At 36.9% G+C, this 19,704-nt stretch overlaps 1 protein-coding gene and 1 non-coding gene across 3 annotated transcripts; one reads left to right on the top strand and one right to left on the bottom strand.

Annotated features, from left to right (window-relative positions):
• The first annotated feature begins 42 nt into the window (after positions 1–42).
• On the top strand, positions 43–17,483 carry LOC140160887 (mitochondrial 2-oxoglutarate/malate carrier protein-like). Of its 2 annotated transcripts, XM_072184221.1 has the most exons (12): positions 43–237; positions 4,533–4,688; positions 5,133–5,194; positions 5,732–5,822; positions 6,196–6,279; positions 6,853–6,896; positions 7,626–7,704; positions 10,172–10,262; positions 12,045–12,135; positions 12,673–12,772; positions 16,271–16,322; positions 17,118–17,483. In XM_072184221.1, the coding sequence occupies exons 2-12, from the start codon at positions 4,579–4,581 to the stop codon at positions 17,268–17,270; spliced, it is 957 nt and encodes a 318-aa protein (XP_072040322.1). In that variant the 5' UTR covers positions 43–237; positions 4,533–4,578; the 3' UTR covers positions 17,271–17,483. The 2 variants fall into 2 exon arrangements, with proteins under 2 accessions (XP_072040322.1, XP_072040323.1); XM_072184222.1 differs by lacking the exon at positions 4,533–4,688.
• Trnav-aac (transfer RNA valine (anticodon AAC)) lies at positions 5,333–5,404 on the bottom strand. Its single transcript has one exon. It is a non-coding gene; the product is annotated as a tRNA-Val (tRNA).
• Positions 17,484–19,704: the final 2,221 nt, after the last annotated feature.

Raw genomic sequence — 19,704 nt, 5'->3', positions numbered from 1 at the left:
CCCGGAAGTACTAAAAAAGCCCGTAGTCTATTAGTAGCTCGATGTCTTCGTGCATGATGAGAAGATGATCTGACTTTCTGTACCGAGATTTAGCTTTTTACTGGGCGTTGTGTACAGTACAAAACTTCAAAAGCAAAGAGCAGAAGATGAAGGAGACGATAAGAAGACTATACAGGGCCGACGATGCAAACATGTGTGTGATGAATGATGACAAGTCAATGAATTTATAAAATGACGGTAAGCTTAAAAATTAAAATAATTTTAAAAATTGTATTAAAATATATATGAAACACTTCAAAAAAGTTCTCCTTTAAGGGAGTATTTCGTGATCCTAGCATCCTCTTTTTATGACATTTTTCAGAAGATATCCACAATAAAAGCTTATTCCCAAAATTTTAATTTATTCTGATTTTTCGTTTGCGAGTTATGCATGATTTAATAGTAGGCCCAAGTAAAAGTAAAACATGTTTCACGTCCGGGTTTTATTTTTATCGCAAAATCGGTGTAAATACTAGACTCGCTCGCCAGTCCTACGATACATACCGTACCGGTATATGTGTGAAATATAAAATAGGGAGACATGAAGTCCATGTACTACAAAGACCAGAAATTACATTTCAAATGTACACCAAGGTATTCTTTCCTAACTATTTCACTTACCATGTCACTGTTGCCCTAAACATCTTTGAAGTAATAAGCTTCCTTGGTTGTATTATGTCTCTGGAAATTTATTGGTCCAAATTTGTAGTCAATATCCTGAAATTATGTGTCCTGCTTGTAAGCTACAACATGCTTCAAATGGTGTTGATCAAATCTGGCTCTCAAAATGTCTGACAAAACAATCCCTAACTTTTGACCTTTCATAAAGACTTGTGTTATTCTACCAATACCCCACAGAACAGAGACTATCAGGTTGATATCATGACATTGCTAAATATGACACATCAGCAGTTGAAGCATGTGCTGACATGTGCAGGTCAAATGAACATGTGGACTCTCAACCAGTCTCTTGTTCAGCATGAATTGGGCTATTGACTGCACATGGCAGTGCTATCAAGGCCTTGTGCATGTGTCTAAGGTCTGAAAGGTTATGATTTTGGGTTATACAAATGACTTCGTACCCATGCACAGCATGGGTACGAATAAGCAGTATACAAAGACAGTGTACATGGATATCCATGGAGGAGCTGTCAAAAATTACATATTTCAAAACCAGGATAACTGCGCCTATTATGAAAATTTACACAAACCCATCATTTTCAAAATACACTGAAACCCTATATTCCATTTTTGAAAAATATGATCCCTAATGTTTACTTACTTTTGTTCAGCAAAAACCAAATTCCAGTTTGTCAAATTCATGTCTCAGAATGTTTATATTTTGTAGACTGATAAATGTTTCCATATATTGCACCCAAGTGTCAGTGCTAAACCCCTCATGTGGAGCAAATGATATTACAAAGTCAATTTGACCAACCACATTATAGATTAGGCTGTTCTTCCCCATCCATAATGATGTTTTGAAGCATGAAAAGGCAACACCTTTAATCTACTCAAGGCTAGATGACAGCATGTCATGTTTTAATTGGCCAACACCAAACATGTGATACACATGGCAGACCTAAGCCAAGCTCTTTCAGTGAGTATGAAATCTCTGTTACCAGTGTATTGAAAAGCACATGTTCGGTGAAGTGCATCAAAGAAATAAATTGTTTTTAAAGACTTGATACAGACTATTAGGCAACATGCTGTGATTAAAGGCCTACAGGCTGTAGTTTGCCAAATGAAAATGGTGGCAAGTTTGATCAGAAGAATTTATGTTGTGGAATTAAAACATTTATACATCATTTTTGGCAACAAATTTCAACCAAATTGTTATTTTAAAAGGATATTCTTACAGAAGGACTTCTCCTTATCAAGTTTAGCAACAAAAGACATTGGTGAGTAAGTAACTTGTTGTAAAAAAACCTGCTGCACATGGCCTAGTGCCGTACTATTACGCTGACTTTCGTATTCGGCGAGGAGGGCGATTTCGACCTCCTGGTTTGTTTACAAACAGAGAGGTAGACAAAAGACCGCTCCGCTTGTCCAAACACTCAAGTATCAGAAGGATGGTCCACAATAGCGTGATTCACGTAACATGAATAGGGATTAAAAAGCTGTCACGTAGAACCATGTGCTTCTATTGTCCAAATTGCCATCAAGATTTCATATGGAAACAGTTCAGACCCAGTACACGATCATGTCAGAAATTAATATTTTGTTCTGGGTCTGATTATTTGGACTACACATGGCCATGTCATGGAAATCATGATTTCCTAGTTTCCATGTGGATTGTTAATTGATACCATTTTCCACGTATAATTTTGGGTCATGTTGTGAACATATACAATGGACATGTACAGCTGAATTTGTCATGTGGATATTTAAACTTTTATCAATAAAGTAAGTACAAATTGGGGATCATATTTTTCAGATATGGAATAAGGACTTTGAGTGCATTTTAAAAGTGGTATGTGTTTGGGAATTTTTATAACTGGTGCAGTTATCATGTTTTGAAATATACACTCTTTGACAGCTCTATCTGTGGCTGTTTGAATGCATGGTTATAACATGTACCCATACACTATGGGTACATGAGACCAGGTATACCGTACCGGTACCTACAATGTAAGGACTGGCTCACGCCATTTTGTCTGTCTATGGAAAATACACACTTAACGGTTTGCGCAGGTCAGATATTCGAAACATTTCTTCAAAATTTCATCAAAGGTACATATAAAATTAATACCCACCTTATTTTGCTTGCTAATTTAAGACTCGGTTGAAACAAAATTAAGGATCAAATGCATTTTAGTGTCCAAAAAGGCAAAATTATCGTCAAAGTTCTGCCGAATTCTCCACCCTTGCGAAGGGTGCAGAATTGGAATCGGGAATAAAAATATCCGATCTTTGCGATCAAAAACACAAAATTACAACTTTGGACGTACTATTGGCAAATGACATTGTCAAACAATATAGAATAGAACATTTTATGTAAACTTGTCAAAATATTGAAGAAATGTGCTCCCTAAACTTGTGGCGACTAGGCAAAATAATTCCCATTCAAACGCATGGGAAACTGAAAGTGCATAACACCGGCTAGTAAATACCCATAATTAGAGCTGTTTTAGCATATACAATAATGCCTGGAAAAAGGAGGAGGCCTCTTTATTTGTTGTTCTGAGAGATACATGTAGGTCCCCTATCACAAAACCTTATAAAAGTGTTAGCAAGGCTATAAAGCATCTCTACTTCCTAGACATATTTTATGAAAAGTTATAATTGAATTTCAAAAAATAAAAATAAAATTGAAGAAACCTCAAAAAAGGAAGCGGGAGGGGACGTGAAACATGTTTATTTTTTTATTTGGCCGTATGTGTATTACACTGCTCCATTAGTCCATAGACAATGTGTTGTAATTTCATTCTGGTATACCAGAACGAAATTCAACTTTCACGATATCTTTGCTAAATATGAATTAATCTGCAAGAAATTTTTTGTACATAAACATTATGTAGCCAGAGGTTTCCAGTGATATTCAACTTTTTTTGAGAAAAGGGGGGGATGATGCTGTGGATCACGAAATGCCCTTTTAAATTCTATTCGGCCTGATATTGTCAAAACTGTGGAATAGATTATATCTAAATCAAAGGAAATTACCGTACCCAAATTGAAATATGCCATGAATGTCATGATGATGATGTATGGTACATGATAAGTACATCATTACAAATAGTGCAATATTTATATTTGGGACCCTGCCCTAGCAAGTAGCTTCCACAAGATGAAGTCCAAATATGCTGCGAGATTTGTGAAGAAATTGGGTGGAAAAACCTGGAAACTCGAAGCTGTGAATTCTCGCATATTCATGAGAGCAGATCGTTTGATTGTGTGTGTCTAACAATCACGCCAGTGTTGTGTGACTTTGCGTACATGTATATGGCGATTCTCGTACATGTATTTGCAATAGAGTGCATTTCAACTAGTGATGTAGGATTGCAAGGTGAGTGAATTTGTGAAGAGGTTTCCTGTTTGAGCGATAGTAGGATCAGAGGCGTACGCTAAAACACTACTTTGACCTGCTCTGAACTTTCAATTGATCTGGACTCGTTTCATATTTGCTTATATAATTATATTACACAGCCAGTACTGCGTATTGGCTGTACAATGTATGGGTACAATTACCGAATAGGGTGCAACTTGCTAGACTTGAGTCCAGTCCTCGTTTACGGAGTTTAGGGTTAGGGTTGGGGTAGGGCAGTCTTGTAATAAGACTAGTAGAGTTGCACCCTATTCGGCAATCGCTCCAATGTATGGAACCACACATATACAAAGTAGAGAGGGTGTACCAGTGTATTGTCAGTACCGGTGGCACAAGCATGTTTCCCCCAATTCACACTCTACATTGATATGCACTTGACATTCACGAAATCCATTTTCTACTTTTCTATGTTATTATCCATTTTTTAATTTTGAATGTTTTTTTACAGCTCTTCTAGAAAATGGAAAGTGCTGTTAGCTACCTCTCATAGTACCATGACTCCAAATACAAATATGGGGTCACAGGTGCACTCCCGGGTGCACTACCCACCTATAGCTAAATCTATTCCAAAGAAAACAAAGTTTGTGATCGGAGGCATGTCAGCGTAAGTTTTTATTTCAAGTTATTTTATACAATATTGTACAAAAAGCAGCAAAGACAAAAAATTTTAAAATTGTACAAACATGTATTAAATGAAAACAGTTGTTGTCAAGATGTTATTGTAAAATATTTGTAGTAAACATTTTTGCAAAATATTTTGTCAACACATAAATAACATTATATTTTAATCACTGAATAGATTTAGCAGGTTTGCACATGTACATGTTGGTAAACAGACTGAATAAATTTCTTTTGCTCAAATCCAGGATGTTTCAGTTTTTGTTTTGTCTATCATGGTCGATGGGCATCTTCAGGTTTGCCGGATCACGACTGTAGATGGTGTGTTTTGATCAGTCAGGAGGGGATCATACTGAGACATACTGTGTTTTTTTGTTGTGTTTTTTGGCCTTATGGGAATAATTGACTTTTTTTCTTAATCTCCTTGCAGGATGGGAGCAACTATATTAGTGCATCCATTGGACTTGATTAAAAACCGTATGCAGCTCAGCAGTAAGTAACAAATTATAACACCATATACAGGGGAAAGAAGAATTACGCATCACACACTAGCACAATTAAACATGAAATTACAAATGGAAACATGACATGCATAGGCAGATATACCAGAGTAAAAACTCCGGACATACCTGCCTGTGTGGGGACTTGAACCCCAGACCTCTCATTTGTTGGGTAAACGCTCTACCACTGAGCTACACAGACTGTCCCTGATAAACAGGACTCAAGTCTGGTGCTTAATGCTTGATATGATACACTCCAATAAAGCAGAAGAAAGCTTGACGTTGGAGGAATCTGTGCTGTGCGTAGGTGCTCACTTGGTGCTCACAATATATACAACGGGTGTGAGTAAAAAACTGGACATCTACAGCTTTTAATACCACTGGAAACCTCTGGCTATATAATGTTTATGTACCAAAAATTTCTTGCAGATTAATTCGTTAAGCAATAATGTACTTTATTGTACATTTCTGCAGATATCATTTACACTCCATATATTTTTTTTTGATTGATTGATTTATGTGTGTTCAGTTGAAGGAGGTGGTGTCCTACATCACAGAACTACTCTACACGCTGCCAGGAATGTCATAATGAGAGAAGGCTTTTTTGCCTTATACAATGGGTAAGTAAAGTGTGCTGAGGCTTGTGGATCACCGTCTAGGCGTTGTGCCTACAGGGCGTAGCGCACTATAAATCACAGCGCTTTTTTTTTTTTAAGTATTCTTATGTAGGGGGTGTTGCTGGTGTGGGGGTTGAAAGCTGGTATCATTGGTGTGAGATATTCACTTGAATAGTGAGGAAAAGTTTTAAACAGTAACGTGACAAAAATCAAAGGTGCATGTCCTCAGTTGGATGCATAATAAGTTAACTTTGACACCTAGGACCATGGTCCCTGGACAGCGTTACTGGATCAGTTTATATTGCATCCAAGTCTGATAAAAAATGGAAAGTATTATACATTTTTTGAACCATATCTGCATGTGATTTATTTACAGCCTTTCAGCAGGGTTGTTACGCCAAGGCACGTATGGCACTACAAGGATTGGCATCTACTCTAACTTGATGGAGATGAATACTGGGTGAGTATCACGGTATAAGACAAAAGAAACTGGTATAGAAAAACCCGACTGGGCCGGAGGATACAAATGTATGGCAAGTTTTACCAATAATGATTCACAAGATTTTCACAAGGAGGGCAGCATGTTTTCCTGTTCTGATATGATTTTCTGCTACTCGATTTGTGAGTTTCCATTCCATTTCTGTCAGATAACCCTTTCAGTGTACAAAATAAGAAATTCAGGTGGTATATGAGGAACAATATTGAGGGTATTTCTGGAAATTAGGGTTTCATCTAAGCATGTTTTCAATAGATTAATTGAGTAGGGCAAAGTACACTGATCAATATGCCTTTTGTTTGAAGCAAATCGGACTTACGATTTTCATAATACATCAAGTTATATTCTCCTTGTAATCCATTTGTTTTTGTTAATAATCAGTGTAGTTAATGAGCTAAAATGACTGAATGACTGCAGGCTTTGACATTATATAATGTATGATGGCTCCTTAATAAGCTACAAATAAGTGCACTCTCAAAAACAGTATGTTAAGTGGTCTTTGTATTTTAACATGTAGAGATTTTTAATGTCTTACAGTCCTGATGGCACACCACCAAGTTATATTTCCAAAGTTTTAATAGGTAAGAAATATTGCATTTAATATTCATAGATTTGCTGTAAAGATCAGGGTCCAAATCCACTGATTGGAAAAGCGCTAGCAGCAGAGAGGATTTATTATAATAAAATAACAACTTATCAATAATTTGAGCTAGGTCAATGTCCGATTCATTGTACCCACAGTTACGCATGGTTACTAAGAAAGTTTAGATGGTTTATTATTTTGTACAGAACTGAATGAAACAGTTCATTTGATCAAGTCATATTTCTCTTTGAGGAAAATTTGTGGATAATTTGGTTGAATATTATTAATTTATGGTATGTAACTTGATTTGGTTGTCAAGAATATAACTAACACCTGTTTATGTTGTATCATATTGCTCTTAAGATGTAAGATCTTCTGGTATTAATATGTTCACATTACGTTTCACTACCTGGAGAGAATTGATCAAAAATTGAATTCCCTCCTGAGGTTCATATCTGTCAGTGAGTTGACCATATCACAAGGATGTCATTATAGCTAGGGGCAGTATGTAACACAAATGGGTCAATGAGTTACATAAATATGACCATGTGTGGTATTTGGTTCCCTGAAAGTGAGTTTTGCCTGAGGCATTTTTGGTTATAAAATGTTGATCCCTCACTTAGTACAAGAGTTATTACCATCAATTTGGTTGAAAAGGGAGGTGAGACATGATCAAATCTCTCCAGGTAACAAAACATAATGAGTTTTTGCATCATATCATTTACAGGTATATCAGCAGGAGGTGTTAGTGCTTTAATGTGGACACCCACTGATGTGTGTTTAGTCAGAATGCTAGCAGATGGAAGGTAATGCATATCAGTATAATAACTTTAGTTTTTGCCGATACTGCAAACTATTTTTTTCATAGCTTGCTTCCCTTTCTACTGAAAAAGGCATACATAGAGAGCACATTAATTTTAGACCTGCCCAAGTTTCCTCGGATTGCAATGTCTCACAAATTATATGCAAGGTGCCATCCTTTGCATCAGCTTGGCTTGAGCTGATTGCTATAGATGAGTTGACTTCTGACGTCAATACTTGGCGCTATGTGCACGCATTATCACATTTTCTATTATTTTTTGCCTGGCATTATGCATGCGCATCATATTTGGTTCAGGGCTTATGTTTGTAAAACTCCCGCCACATCACAATGAGGCTATTGATCAGTGTAGTGGTTGCATGGGGTTCATTCAAGCATATCGATATACCAGTCCCTTGCCTTTGTTGATAAACATTGAGGTCAACTCATCTATATTCTACAGTCTACATGCAATGACCAATTAACTTCAAATTTGGTAGAGTGATATACGAACCGTGTAATTGTCCATAGCTCTACTGAGAAAGACGTATGTATAGCATCTGCAGAGCTCTACAGCACACTGCATATTCATTCGTATTATGTACTTACATAGGTCATTTATAGGGCTAACATCAATCATTTCATTTGATCTATCTTTATTCTGGTAAGCTGTTTCAATACATAATTACTGATCTCCCAAGAGGTCCAGATATCGGACAATATAAATTTATATTTATCAGACAATAATTACAAAGTCAGAATGGGCTATTCCATTTAAAATCCACACTATACTCTGATCAGCTCGTAATAGGCGGGACTCATAACATCGTGGATTGATACAGAATGGCGTACACACAGCTAGGCGCAGCACCTACGCGAACTGCGCCTGGCTTTTTATGCGTGTATGCCGCATGCTTTTGTGAATTTCTGGCATGCGTAAGTTGGAACTTTATTGACTCGCGCAGTAACAAAAACCGAATAATTCCCGCCTATTAAGAGCTGATCAAAGTATACCCCTGTGGTAGATTTTGGAAATATCTTCCACAGAGGGAGTATGAATTTCAAATGGAATGAACACATTAGGCAGTTCCATTTGAAACTCGCACTCCCTCAGTGGAAGATTCATGTTGAATCTTTTTCTTCAGGTGTATGAAATTCTAATGGAGCTGCCTAATGTGTTCATTCCATTTGAAATTCATCCTCCCCTGTGGAAGACATTTCCAAAATCTTCCACAGGGGTAGTATGGATTTTAAATGGAATAGCCCGATGCAAAGAATACTATAATACAAAATGAAGATATGAAAATAATACAGCAATGAAATGGCCAGTTACCACAATTCAGGCCTTTTGTTTTGAGGAGAGCTGGAGCTGACACTCAGCCACAGCTCTCCTTAATTGCCTTTGGCCTTAAGGGATGGGGTATGAACGTTTGGACAGGTGGGATGAAAAGCGATGATCAATTGAAAATGTTGACCTTTCAGTATTGAAGATATGGATTTTTTTCCCAAAACACCAAAAAAAATTAGGTCTTTTTGGGAAAAAATCCATATCTTCAATATGAAAGGTCAAAATTTTCAATTGATCGTCAAACTTTTCCTCCCAGCTACATACACTTTAAGAATATACATGTATCATTAGATTTATATAATTTACTTCGAGGACTGTTATATATCAAAAATGTGAAAAATATCAAATTTTAATAATTTGTCATAAAATTTGTATTATATCGTGAATTTCAAAAAATGAATATTATTTGATATCAGAAAGACATTCTTCAGTATTCAGAATGCAATTCGATATGTCTGATGTGCTCTCATGTCCCACAAAAATACTGTCGAAACGCAAGCAAAACGCTCATTCCAGATCCTTTAACTGCAGTCCAGTAATTTTTGCCAATTATAAGCCGAACAATCTTTAGTAGATGTTATAAATACAATAAACAAAACAATAAACTTTCATTTTGTTCTTATTTATGTTATTGCTTATAGATGGAAAAAAGCTATAATCACTTCCATAACACTTGAACAAAAATTTATCAGGATCGTTCATAGCTCATTAAAGTAGAATAGGTTCTTTTTCAGATCCAAGTAATATGGTATTCACTCAGAAATATTTCAATTCCTATCAAGAGTCTTGATCACTCTGTTGTGGTTTTTATGAAACGGCAACACTGTTTGGTCTTGATGACATTTCCAAACTTCCTGGTTGCCGTTTATTGATGAGTTGATCATAGATCATGTTTAGTTTGTAAGCCCCCTCATCTTTGTTCATGGTGTTGTGCCCCCTACTTCTTATCCAGATTACTTCTTTCCGTCAGTGAGTTGTTTTGTCTACTTCTTGCTTCTTCTATCCACGCCTTGGATCTGAAATAGAACTTTTCTACTTCAACACTGCCATAACAGTTGTGTTGAGTTTCATTTTGCAACATACTGCTGGTCATTACATGGTGTGATTTGCTCTCATTTTGCCTCAGATTACCCCCAGCACACAGACGTGGATACACCAATGCATTCAATGCTTTATATAGGATAGTCAAAGAAGAAGGAATTCTTACACTATGGCGTGTAGGTTTTTGTATTTATTTGTATTTGTTATTCCACTGAAGAGCTGATATACCTGTGATAAAGCCTAAAGAGAATAATGGAATGCTAGACAGATGCATAATCCTATTAGGTATTTACCAAAAGTCAATGTTTTAACATGTGAAAATTTGGTAAAATCATGGGAAAAAAATGTTGAATTCTGCACCTTGAAGGTGAATTTTTAGCAATAGATAAAATGATATCATAGAGGTATTTGATTGTATCCAGGAACCATTTCAGTTCCCCTTCATGTTTCTTTTTGCTTTGTATCCATCCAAGCTATCACACTTGCATCCATGTTTCAGCATTCTATTGGGAAAACAGATGCATGAATTCAACTGTCTATTGATTATTTTAGACATGAATTCTAGACAGCTCATTGATTGATTGCCATTTGCAGTGGTGGCACCCCCCCCAATATTTTTCTTGCCCCCCCAGTTTTGAGGCAAATTCCTAAATTTCCGCTTTTATGCAATTTTTCCCAAAATTTGTTGATTTTGCCCCACAGGAATTCACTTTGCCCCCATGCCCCCCCCAAATACTGGTGCCGCCACTGGCATTTGTCAGTTTTTCCATCAGTCTATCTGTGTGATAGTTTTTACCATGCGTGTGTGCCAGGCCATGCACTGACTCGAAGGCTTGCCAATTTAGTTATGGAATAAATTCCAATATGTGAAGCGTGGCATGGCAAAACATGGTGTCATGTTTATGAAACAAATTTCAACAACTCTTCCTATACCTTTGTACAGGAGCCAACCGTTGTTAAACCGTGATGAACCCACTTTTACTGAAGCGTGATACGCCGAACGACAGCGAGACTACGCGTTACGCGAGAGCGCGTAAAATTCGTCATGCCTGGAACCTTTGTGCGTATGCCAGCTTACAAGTTGAATCAAGGAAGATGCACGGTTACGCACGAAGTGTGGTTGAATTCAGTATTTTTCAGGTAGCGGCTAAAGCCTCCAGCAAACTTTCCTGCCGCTTGCCGCTGCGGCAAGCGGCAGGGCGTTTCAACCAATGACAAGCCTTTATTGTGTTCGTTTGTCTGCAATTATGCGATTGCGCCACGCCGCTCAGCGGCAAGCGGCAGGGTAGTATGAAACCTTCATAAACATTGCCGTTTTATTCTGTAGTTTTATTGCTGATCAAAAGAGAAATCATTGAAGTTTTTGTTAGGCTGAGTGGCAATGATTAATTGACATTCCTCGTAAAATAATCGTGAATTATACGATATTTAGCTTCTTTTCGTTGTTGAAAGGGTTTCAATCATGTTTCACCGTTGTTCATCACCGTTTAACAACTCGCGTCCGGCGCGTCTGCGTGGTTTACTTCGCTTTAGCTGCCCTCGTGAAGTAAACCACGCAGACGACACGCCCGCATCGTTGTTAAACGGTGATGAACAACGGTGAAACATGATTGAATCCCTAAATTAACTGTCTTAAATAATTTGTAATGGTCAAAATATAATCACTTGGTGAAAGATTTATTGTTCCATTCAATGTACCATTTGTGGACTCAGAACAATCCCTACTTCCCCTTGTGATTATTATATTTTGACCATCACACTGATAGACAATTAATATTTGTGTACTGATGTGCATTAAAAATCAGGATATTTCAGATATTTTTATGTTGGAAAGATGTCCCCATAAACAATCAATTATATAATTTTTTTCAGGCATGATAAGCACTTAGTGATCATGCAAAGCTGACTATAATTTTGAGTCTGAATGTAACATGCTTATTATTTCTTCTTTTTGACAGGGTTGTATACCAACAGTTACCAGGGCGATGGTAGTCAATGCATCAGAGCTTGCCACATACACACAATCTAAGCAATTATTATTATCCTCAGGTAAGACACACAGGGCCACAAAAAAAAAGCAGAGCAGTTCCGCCAAAAGCGGAATGGTTGGCAGGTATGACAAACTACCGGTACACATAAAAAATTGTACATTTAATACATTCAGGAATCTCCTGAAAAAGTGTTTTCAGTAGGCATATATATGAGCAGTATTTAAGTTTTTGAACTACAGCACCTTAGAGCATGTTTTATAACAATTGTTTCTTCCAATAAACATGACTATGGTCAAGGTGTGGAACATTATTTTTACCAGCATCCAAAACAATAATTATCTTTGTATTCATCCCTATTGTGCAATAACTATGAGCCTTGAGAAAGGTAACTTGGGAGAGGGGCCAAGAAATTTTTGGCAAGCCGAAAGGGGAAAAGCAATTTTTAGCATGCCAAGAAGGGGAAGCAATTTTTGTCATGCTGTTTTTACATGCTCATAATTATTGCGCAGCTCCTAACGTCTGATAATCTGATTTGTATCAATGCCCTATTACATTTGTATTTAACTGCACATTTCTGTTGCTCTTCTAATTTCAGGGTATTTCAAGGACAATATAGTATGTCATTTTGGTGCTAGTGTTGTGACAGGACTTGTCACAGCGACAACCTCTACACCTTGGGATGTAGCAAAAACAAGGTAAATTCTATTGCTGTGGTTGTAGTATACCATTTTAAGCACGTCATGTAAGGGGACGGATAGTAACGTTTGCACAGTAGTTTTTTGTGGGACGTGAGGGCACATCAGACATACCAAATTGCATTTTGAATATGAGGAATGTTCTCATATCAAATAATTTGGATTTTTGAAATTCGTGATATACATGTGAAATTTAACAGTCCTTAAAGTTTGGGAAAAAATGTGTATCTTAAAAAAAAAAAGGTCAACATTTTCAAATGATTGTTGGCTTTGCCTCCCAGCTGCATACACTTTAAGTGCATATCAGTAGATTTATAAGTTTACTTAGGACTGTTTAATATCAAAAATATGAATTTGTAATAATATGCCATAAAATTTGTATTTATTTATATCAAAAGTTTTCAGTCAAAATCAATAATTTTTGGCTCATAAATGGCTGATTATACATAATTTTATCAAAAAGTTTAATTAAAAAAAATTCTCCCAAAAGGCAAAATCTGGATTGTTCGGGCCCGTTAAGGGGGTACTACACCCCTGTGGTAAATTTGTGACTATTTTTGCTTTTTCTCAAAAAATAATAAAACACTGGTAACAAAAGTTATGTATATTATTGGGGCAAGGAATCCAATTACTACACTGAAATTTCAGTGACTCAAGACAAGCGGTTCAGTATATGTGATAGGAAATGAGGTACATCCTAGTGGTACCTTATTTCTTATCATAAATAACAAACTGCTTGTCTTGGGTCACTGAAATTCCAGTGTAGTAATTGGATTCCTTGCCCCAATAATATACATAACTTTTGTTACCATTGTGTTATTAGTTTTTGAGAAAAATGCAAAAATAGACACAAATTTATCGAGGGGTGTAGTACCCCCTTAAACAGGGTTCTTTTTTGTGGCCTTATGGTAATGTTACAATATGGTTTTAATGTCTGAATACGGCATTATGTCAAAATTGCCCGATTAACCTGACGAACACAACAAATATAGCTTTACTGAACATTTTCCTAAGGACTGTTGTTGATAAATAAATGAAGAGATTTCATACTTCTAGTCCAATAAAACAGTACTCACTGTGGACGTTTCGAAGTCTTGCAGACTTCTTTTTCAACACTGATGTTGTTGTGATGATCTTCTGTTTACCGCTGATGATACAGGTTGCTTAGCAACGCGGTTGCCAGTTGGTTTTCCAAGAAGATCGTCAAATGCGTGAGCAATTAAAGACCTCAAGAAAGTTGAGTCGATCATTATCCTCCCTGCAGATAAGGGTAAGGCTACGGTGGTTCTTGATAAAAAGGATTATGAGGAGAAGGTTAACACCATGTTGGGAGATGAAAAAATGTACGAGACTCTTCCCACTGACCCCACTCCAAAATATAAAAGAAAACTGGTTGGCATTCTTTCAAGACTTGTGAATGAGGAAAAGATCCCTAAGGAAAAGTACAAAAAATTGTATCCAACTGCAGAAAATGTACCAAGACTTTATTGCACGCCGAAAATCCATAAACCCAATGCACCACTGAGACCCATAGTAGATTATACTGCCACCATCGGCTACGTGACTTCTAGGTGGTTAGACGATATTTTGTCTATTATGGTCGGAAACTCCACCCATCATGTGGTAAATTCAAAACAACTTGCTGAGGAGTTAGGAGACTTAGTAATTGAGGAAGATGACATCTTAAATTCTCATGATGTTGTGTCTCTATTCACGTGCACTCCGATACACAAGGTTCTTGAAATTGTGAGAGAGAGATTAGAGAAAGGTTACATGAAGGCGTACAATAAGACTTCTGGTTACAACTTGTCGGTGGATTATTTTACCTTCAGAGGTAAGATCTTCAGACAGCTATTTGGGGCAGCTATGGGCAGTCCTGTCTCACCGCTTGCTGCAAATATTTTCATGGAACATCTTGAACAGTCTGCTATCGCCACGGCTCCATTGAATTGTAATAAGCCTAAGCTCTGGAAAAGGTATGTGGATGACATTTTGGAGGTTGTCAGCAAAGAGGAGTCATACCACTCACAGATCATCTCAACAGTATCGACGATTCGAATTCTATAAAGTTCACCTTTGAGGAGGAGAAAGATGGCAGGATTCCATTCCTGGACACCCTCATCGTTAAATCGGGATGATGGCTCTGTCAAACTGTTGGTGTACCTGAATTTTGCGTCCCACCACCCGTTACACCAGAAATTGGGCGTAGTAAGAACTCTAATGGACAGAAAAAATAAAATCATCACAGAAGACACAGACAAGGAAGAGGAAGAAGCTAACGTCAAAAAAGCGCTCAACACTTGTGGGTACCCGCCTTGGAGTATTGACAGAGTTAAAAAGCAAATGGAGACACCTAGAGAGAAGAAGAACACCAAGAAGGATGAGAACAGCAAATCCAAAGGTATGGTCGTCATCCCATATGTGGAAGGGGTATCTGAACGTATAGCCAGGACTTTCAAAAATTACAACATTGCAACAGCTATGAAACCTCATTGTACGCTCAGAAACATGTTGGTTCATCCCAAAGATAAGCGTGATCCACTCAACACTACGAATGTCATATACGCCATTCCATGTAAAAACTGTGAATCTACGTATGTTGGAGAGACAGGCAGGAAGTTTGGCAAGCGTATCGAAGAGCACCGGGCAGAGGCGGAGAAAGCAGGGGCTACAGTAAGAACCAGAGCTAGCAAAAAGGCATCAGAATCAAAGGTCAATAAATCAGCCATCACGGACCATGTTATGGACAAAGATCACATTATAGACTGGGAAGAGGCTAGGGTAGTAGGCAAGGAGGCGGACAGATATAAGCGATGGATAAAGGAGGCAATTCAGATCAGGAAGCAAGACAACATCATGAACAGGGACGAGGGGCAATACAATCTTACTCACGCATTTGACGATCTTCTTGGAAAACCAACTGGCACCGCGTTGCTAAGCAACCTGTATCATCAGCGGTAAACAGAAGATCATCACAACAACATCAGTGTTGAAAAAGAAGTCTGCAAGACTTCGAAATGTCCACAGTGAGTACTGTTTTATTGGACTAGAAGTATGAAATCTCTTAACAAATATAGCTGATTCCATTTATAGCAGGAATCCCAATTGAATGAACGGAGCTTTCAATAGCGCGACTTTTTTGTGACACTGCATGGTGTACGCCAGCGTGTGCGACTGTGCGTGAGTAACATGGAAGTGAATCCAACCATGCCAACGCAGGCGTGATTGGTCAGCATTGTGTCCAAGGTTGTGCGTTTGCATTGTAGTTTAAAATACGCAATATACGATCGCGGTTGGATCAAGTACAGCTGTTGAATTGGAATTCCTACTATAGGTGACAGTTGGGACATGTGTAACATTACAAATATACCAAAAAATAAAAAAAAAAAAAAAAAATGCATTATGAGATTGTACATTATGTTTTTTTAAGCCATACTTACTTATCTAAATATAAGTAAACATAAAATAAAGTATGTCACTCTTTTTATTGAATTTCAGAATTCAAAATATGCAAGTCATAAATGGCAGACCTGAATACAAAGGCCTCATTGTAAGTAAAGCTTTCTTGAAATGTTGTTACATCTTTTAAAAATAGAATACAATACTTCACTGTTGGCCGTAGATGTGACATAATTAATCGGATTAACTACCATAGCAATAGAGCAATAATACTTTACTAGTGTACGCACATGTGAATTTGGTGGTAGAAAAACCGAATAGTATAAATTTGCCAATTGTAAGCTGAACAAATTACAGTGCGCAAAAGAATTAAGGTACCAGTCAGTGGCGTAACTAGGGGCAAGGGGGCTACCACTAGGGGGCGCCAAATCGCCAAATCATAATGCCGATGCAATTCCCACATAATATCTCAAAGGAACACAATATTATTTCAAGGAAACAAGATTAAAAAAAGATTTCCATGTTACCTCTGGGGTACATATTTTTTTCCAATCATCATTCTCCATTCCAAATTCCATTTGCCACATTCTTCATCTTTGATCCAATAGAAATAGATGGCCAAAGATGATGTCACACGGATAACTGCTATTTCACACTGATTGTCATGATTTGAATGATTTTGAGATTTTCATGAAAAACCCATTCTCATTCCCAAACGACAGGAATCAACTAGCATGTATTTTGTTAAATATGTTATTTTGACTGCTCAGTGCCAGAAGTGGGTAAGTGCAATAGCTGCCATGTGTAGATGAATACAATTCACTATGTGTAAATTGCCAAATGTTCACAAGACAGCTATTGCACTGCGCCACTTGTGGCACTGAGCAGTTGATTTGTATGTTATCATATCAACTAATTTAATGTGTATTATTATTTGTATTTGCAGGATGTTTTCACGCAGATCATAAGTAAGGAGGGTTTCTTCAGCTTGTGGAAAGGTTTCACACCATATTATGTCAGAGTTGGACCATATACAGTGTGCTTATTTATATTTATGGAGCAACTAAATAGATTGCATCATAAGCTCCGTGGTTCGTGAAAGGGTGTGATTGTTTTGGGTTTTTTGGTTTTTTCTAATGCTAGAGTGAACAATAGCCCAGGTCAAGAACTTATATGTGACACGATCAAGGGAAATGAGTCAGATGTCGCTAATATTGATTCTGAAATATTGGCAATGAAAGTGTTAAAATTCTTTTGTTTTATATTGTTTACAGTGATTGATAAATTGACATAACTTACATACATACATTATAAATATCGTCGGGTGCATCACATACTGGTCTATCTTGAATTTTTGACTTTTTTGAGAAAATTGGTATATAGTTCTTTTTTACGGAGCTCTTCAAATACAACAAATTACAGACCTCAATTTTCCTAGATAATTAGTTATAAAATGTTTAATTTAAACTATCTATGATTTTTTCAAAATACGTATTTTCACATACTGATCTATCTAAGAAAAAAAACACGCATTTCTAGAAAATCACAATTGAAAATCTTCGTATTAAGTTTACCTTTCTATAATTTAATTAGACTACGGATTTTCATGAAAGTGGTTTTAAATTAAAGCATATACTTAACAAATTTATTTAAGTGGAATTTTGAATTATATTTATGTATGTAATATTGCTTAAAACTACACTTAAGTTGTAGTTCTGTATGTGAAATCGTTAATTTCCGATATCGTATTGAAAGTGCATATGCATACTGGTCTATGACCAGTATGTGATGCAAATCTAAAGTCACATCATTGTTCATGAAATCGAGATAGCCCCAAGATAGACCAGTATGAAGCGAATTTTAAATACGATATCGGAAATTAACTATTTCACATACAGAACTACAACTTTAGTGTAGTTTTAAGCAACACTGCATACATAAATATAATACAAAATTCCACTTAAATAAATTTGTTAAGTATATGCTTTAATTTAAAACCACTTTCATTAAAATCCATAGTCTAATTAAATTATAGAAAGGTTAACTTAATACGAAGATTTTCAATTGCGATTTTCTTGAAATGCGTGTTTTTCGAGATAGACCAGTATGTGATGCGTCCGACGATATTTATATAGCGCTGCTACATTTAGAACGTAGCGCTTAAAACAAAAACAAAGCAAAAGAAGAACATGAAGAAAAAAAATAACTTGGCAAAGAACAGTCTAATCAACATGGGGTTTTCAGTTTCTGAAAGCTGTAAGTGTCCTCTTCAGAAACCTATATAAAACTCATTTTCGACCAGGGTCGATATGTGACTCATTCCCCCTGATCATGTCACATATAGGCACCTAGGTACTATAAAAGACAACCACAAGGGCCAATCAGTAGTTCTCAGCAGCTTAGGAAGAACAAGAGTGAAGGGGTACAGTAAAGCATCATACACAAGTAATAAGATGCTTATGCACTCTGCTCTTGAAGGATGGTGCGCCGTTGTCAGATATGTCTCCGACTACTCCATCTGGTAGGCTATTCCAAACTTGACCTGCAGTGTGGATGAAGGTCCTGCCAATAGATATGGTTCTAGAAACAGGTACTGTGAGAGCATGGCAAGGCATGCATATGTTTCATGTGCAATTATCTGATATGACATGACATGACATGTATGTCCGGGTTGACTGAAATGAGTTGCAACCGGGTGGTTTATGTTTGTTAAAACCACAGGGTATTAAGTATAAAATCACAGACGAAAAACACCTGCTTGCAACTCATTTCAATCAACCCGGACACACATTACATGCTACAGGAATTGAACATTGTTTTGAGAAACCAAACTCACACAGCAGAACCTTGAAAACAATTGGCAACACCAGTTAAAATCATTCAAACCACTAAGCCCTAAACATAAAACAGGCATGAGAATTTTCAGTTTTAAAACTGAATTCAGTTTTTTTAGTCCAAATTTTCACAACTTTATTTAATTTCATCCTGTTTTTGGTACTTTTTGTCCAATTTCACATTTATTTTTAGTTTTTGCTGAACCATGAAATGGTATCAGCCTATATTAGTGTATGTCCCTTACTTACTTACTTACTTACTTACCAACCATTTGGTCTAAAATGGACATATCTTTAAATGCCACGAAGGTATGAACCCCCAAGTGGTGTCAAATGAAAGAGAAAGAAGTAAAGAATATGATAAAGAAACACAGGGGGTGCTACTGCTAATAGTTTTAAAGTTGTGGTTCATTTTGATTCAGAAGGCGCCCAATTGGGCTACTAAATCACAGATTTGCACTGGGAGACAGCTTGTCTGCTATTTTGATAACAAGCATATTGTTTCCAAGAAAGTGAAGTAAATATTGTGAAAATTCCCAAAGTATTATTAAAACAGTATCTTAACCACAGTATGGACCAAACTGGACATGTCTAAGATCGCCCACTATAGCCCATTTTGTGGTTAGTATTTAGATCACAGGAAATTACGGTAGCCCCATGATGCATTTATGAAAATACACACTAAGGGTATGTGATAAA

This window comes from Amphiura filiformis, chromosome 9 (genome assembly GCF_039555335.1).
Source record: "Amphiura filiformis chromosome 9, Afil_fr2py, whole genome shotgun sequence".
Lineage (NCBI taxonomy): Eukaryota > Metazoa > Echinodermata > Ophiuroidea > Amphilepidida > Amphiuridae > Amphiura > Amphiura filiformis.
The sequence above is the reverse complement of the archived record's forward strand: the minus strand, read 5'-3'. Positions and strand labels throughout refer to the sequence as shown.

Bases quoted from the DNA above. Each gene is read 5' to 3' on its own strand.
- LOC140160887 (XM_072184221.1), top strand. From the start codon at position 4,579: ATGACTCCAAATACAAATATGGGGTCACAGGTGCACTCCCGGGTGCAC. The intron at 10,263-12,044 runs GTAGGTTTTTGT...TCTTTTTGACAG, and splicing joins GAATTCTTACACTATGGCGT to GGTTGTATACCAACAGTTAC. The intron at 12,136-12,672 runs GTAAGACACACA...TTCTAATTTCAG, and splicing joins GCAATTATTATTATCCTCAG to GGTATTTCAAGGACAATATA.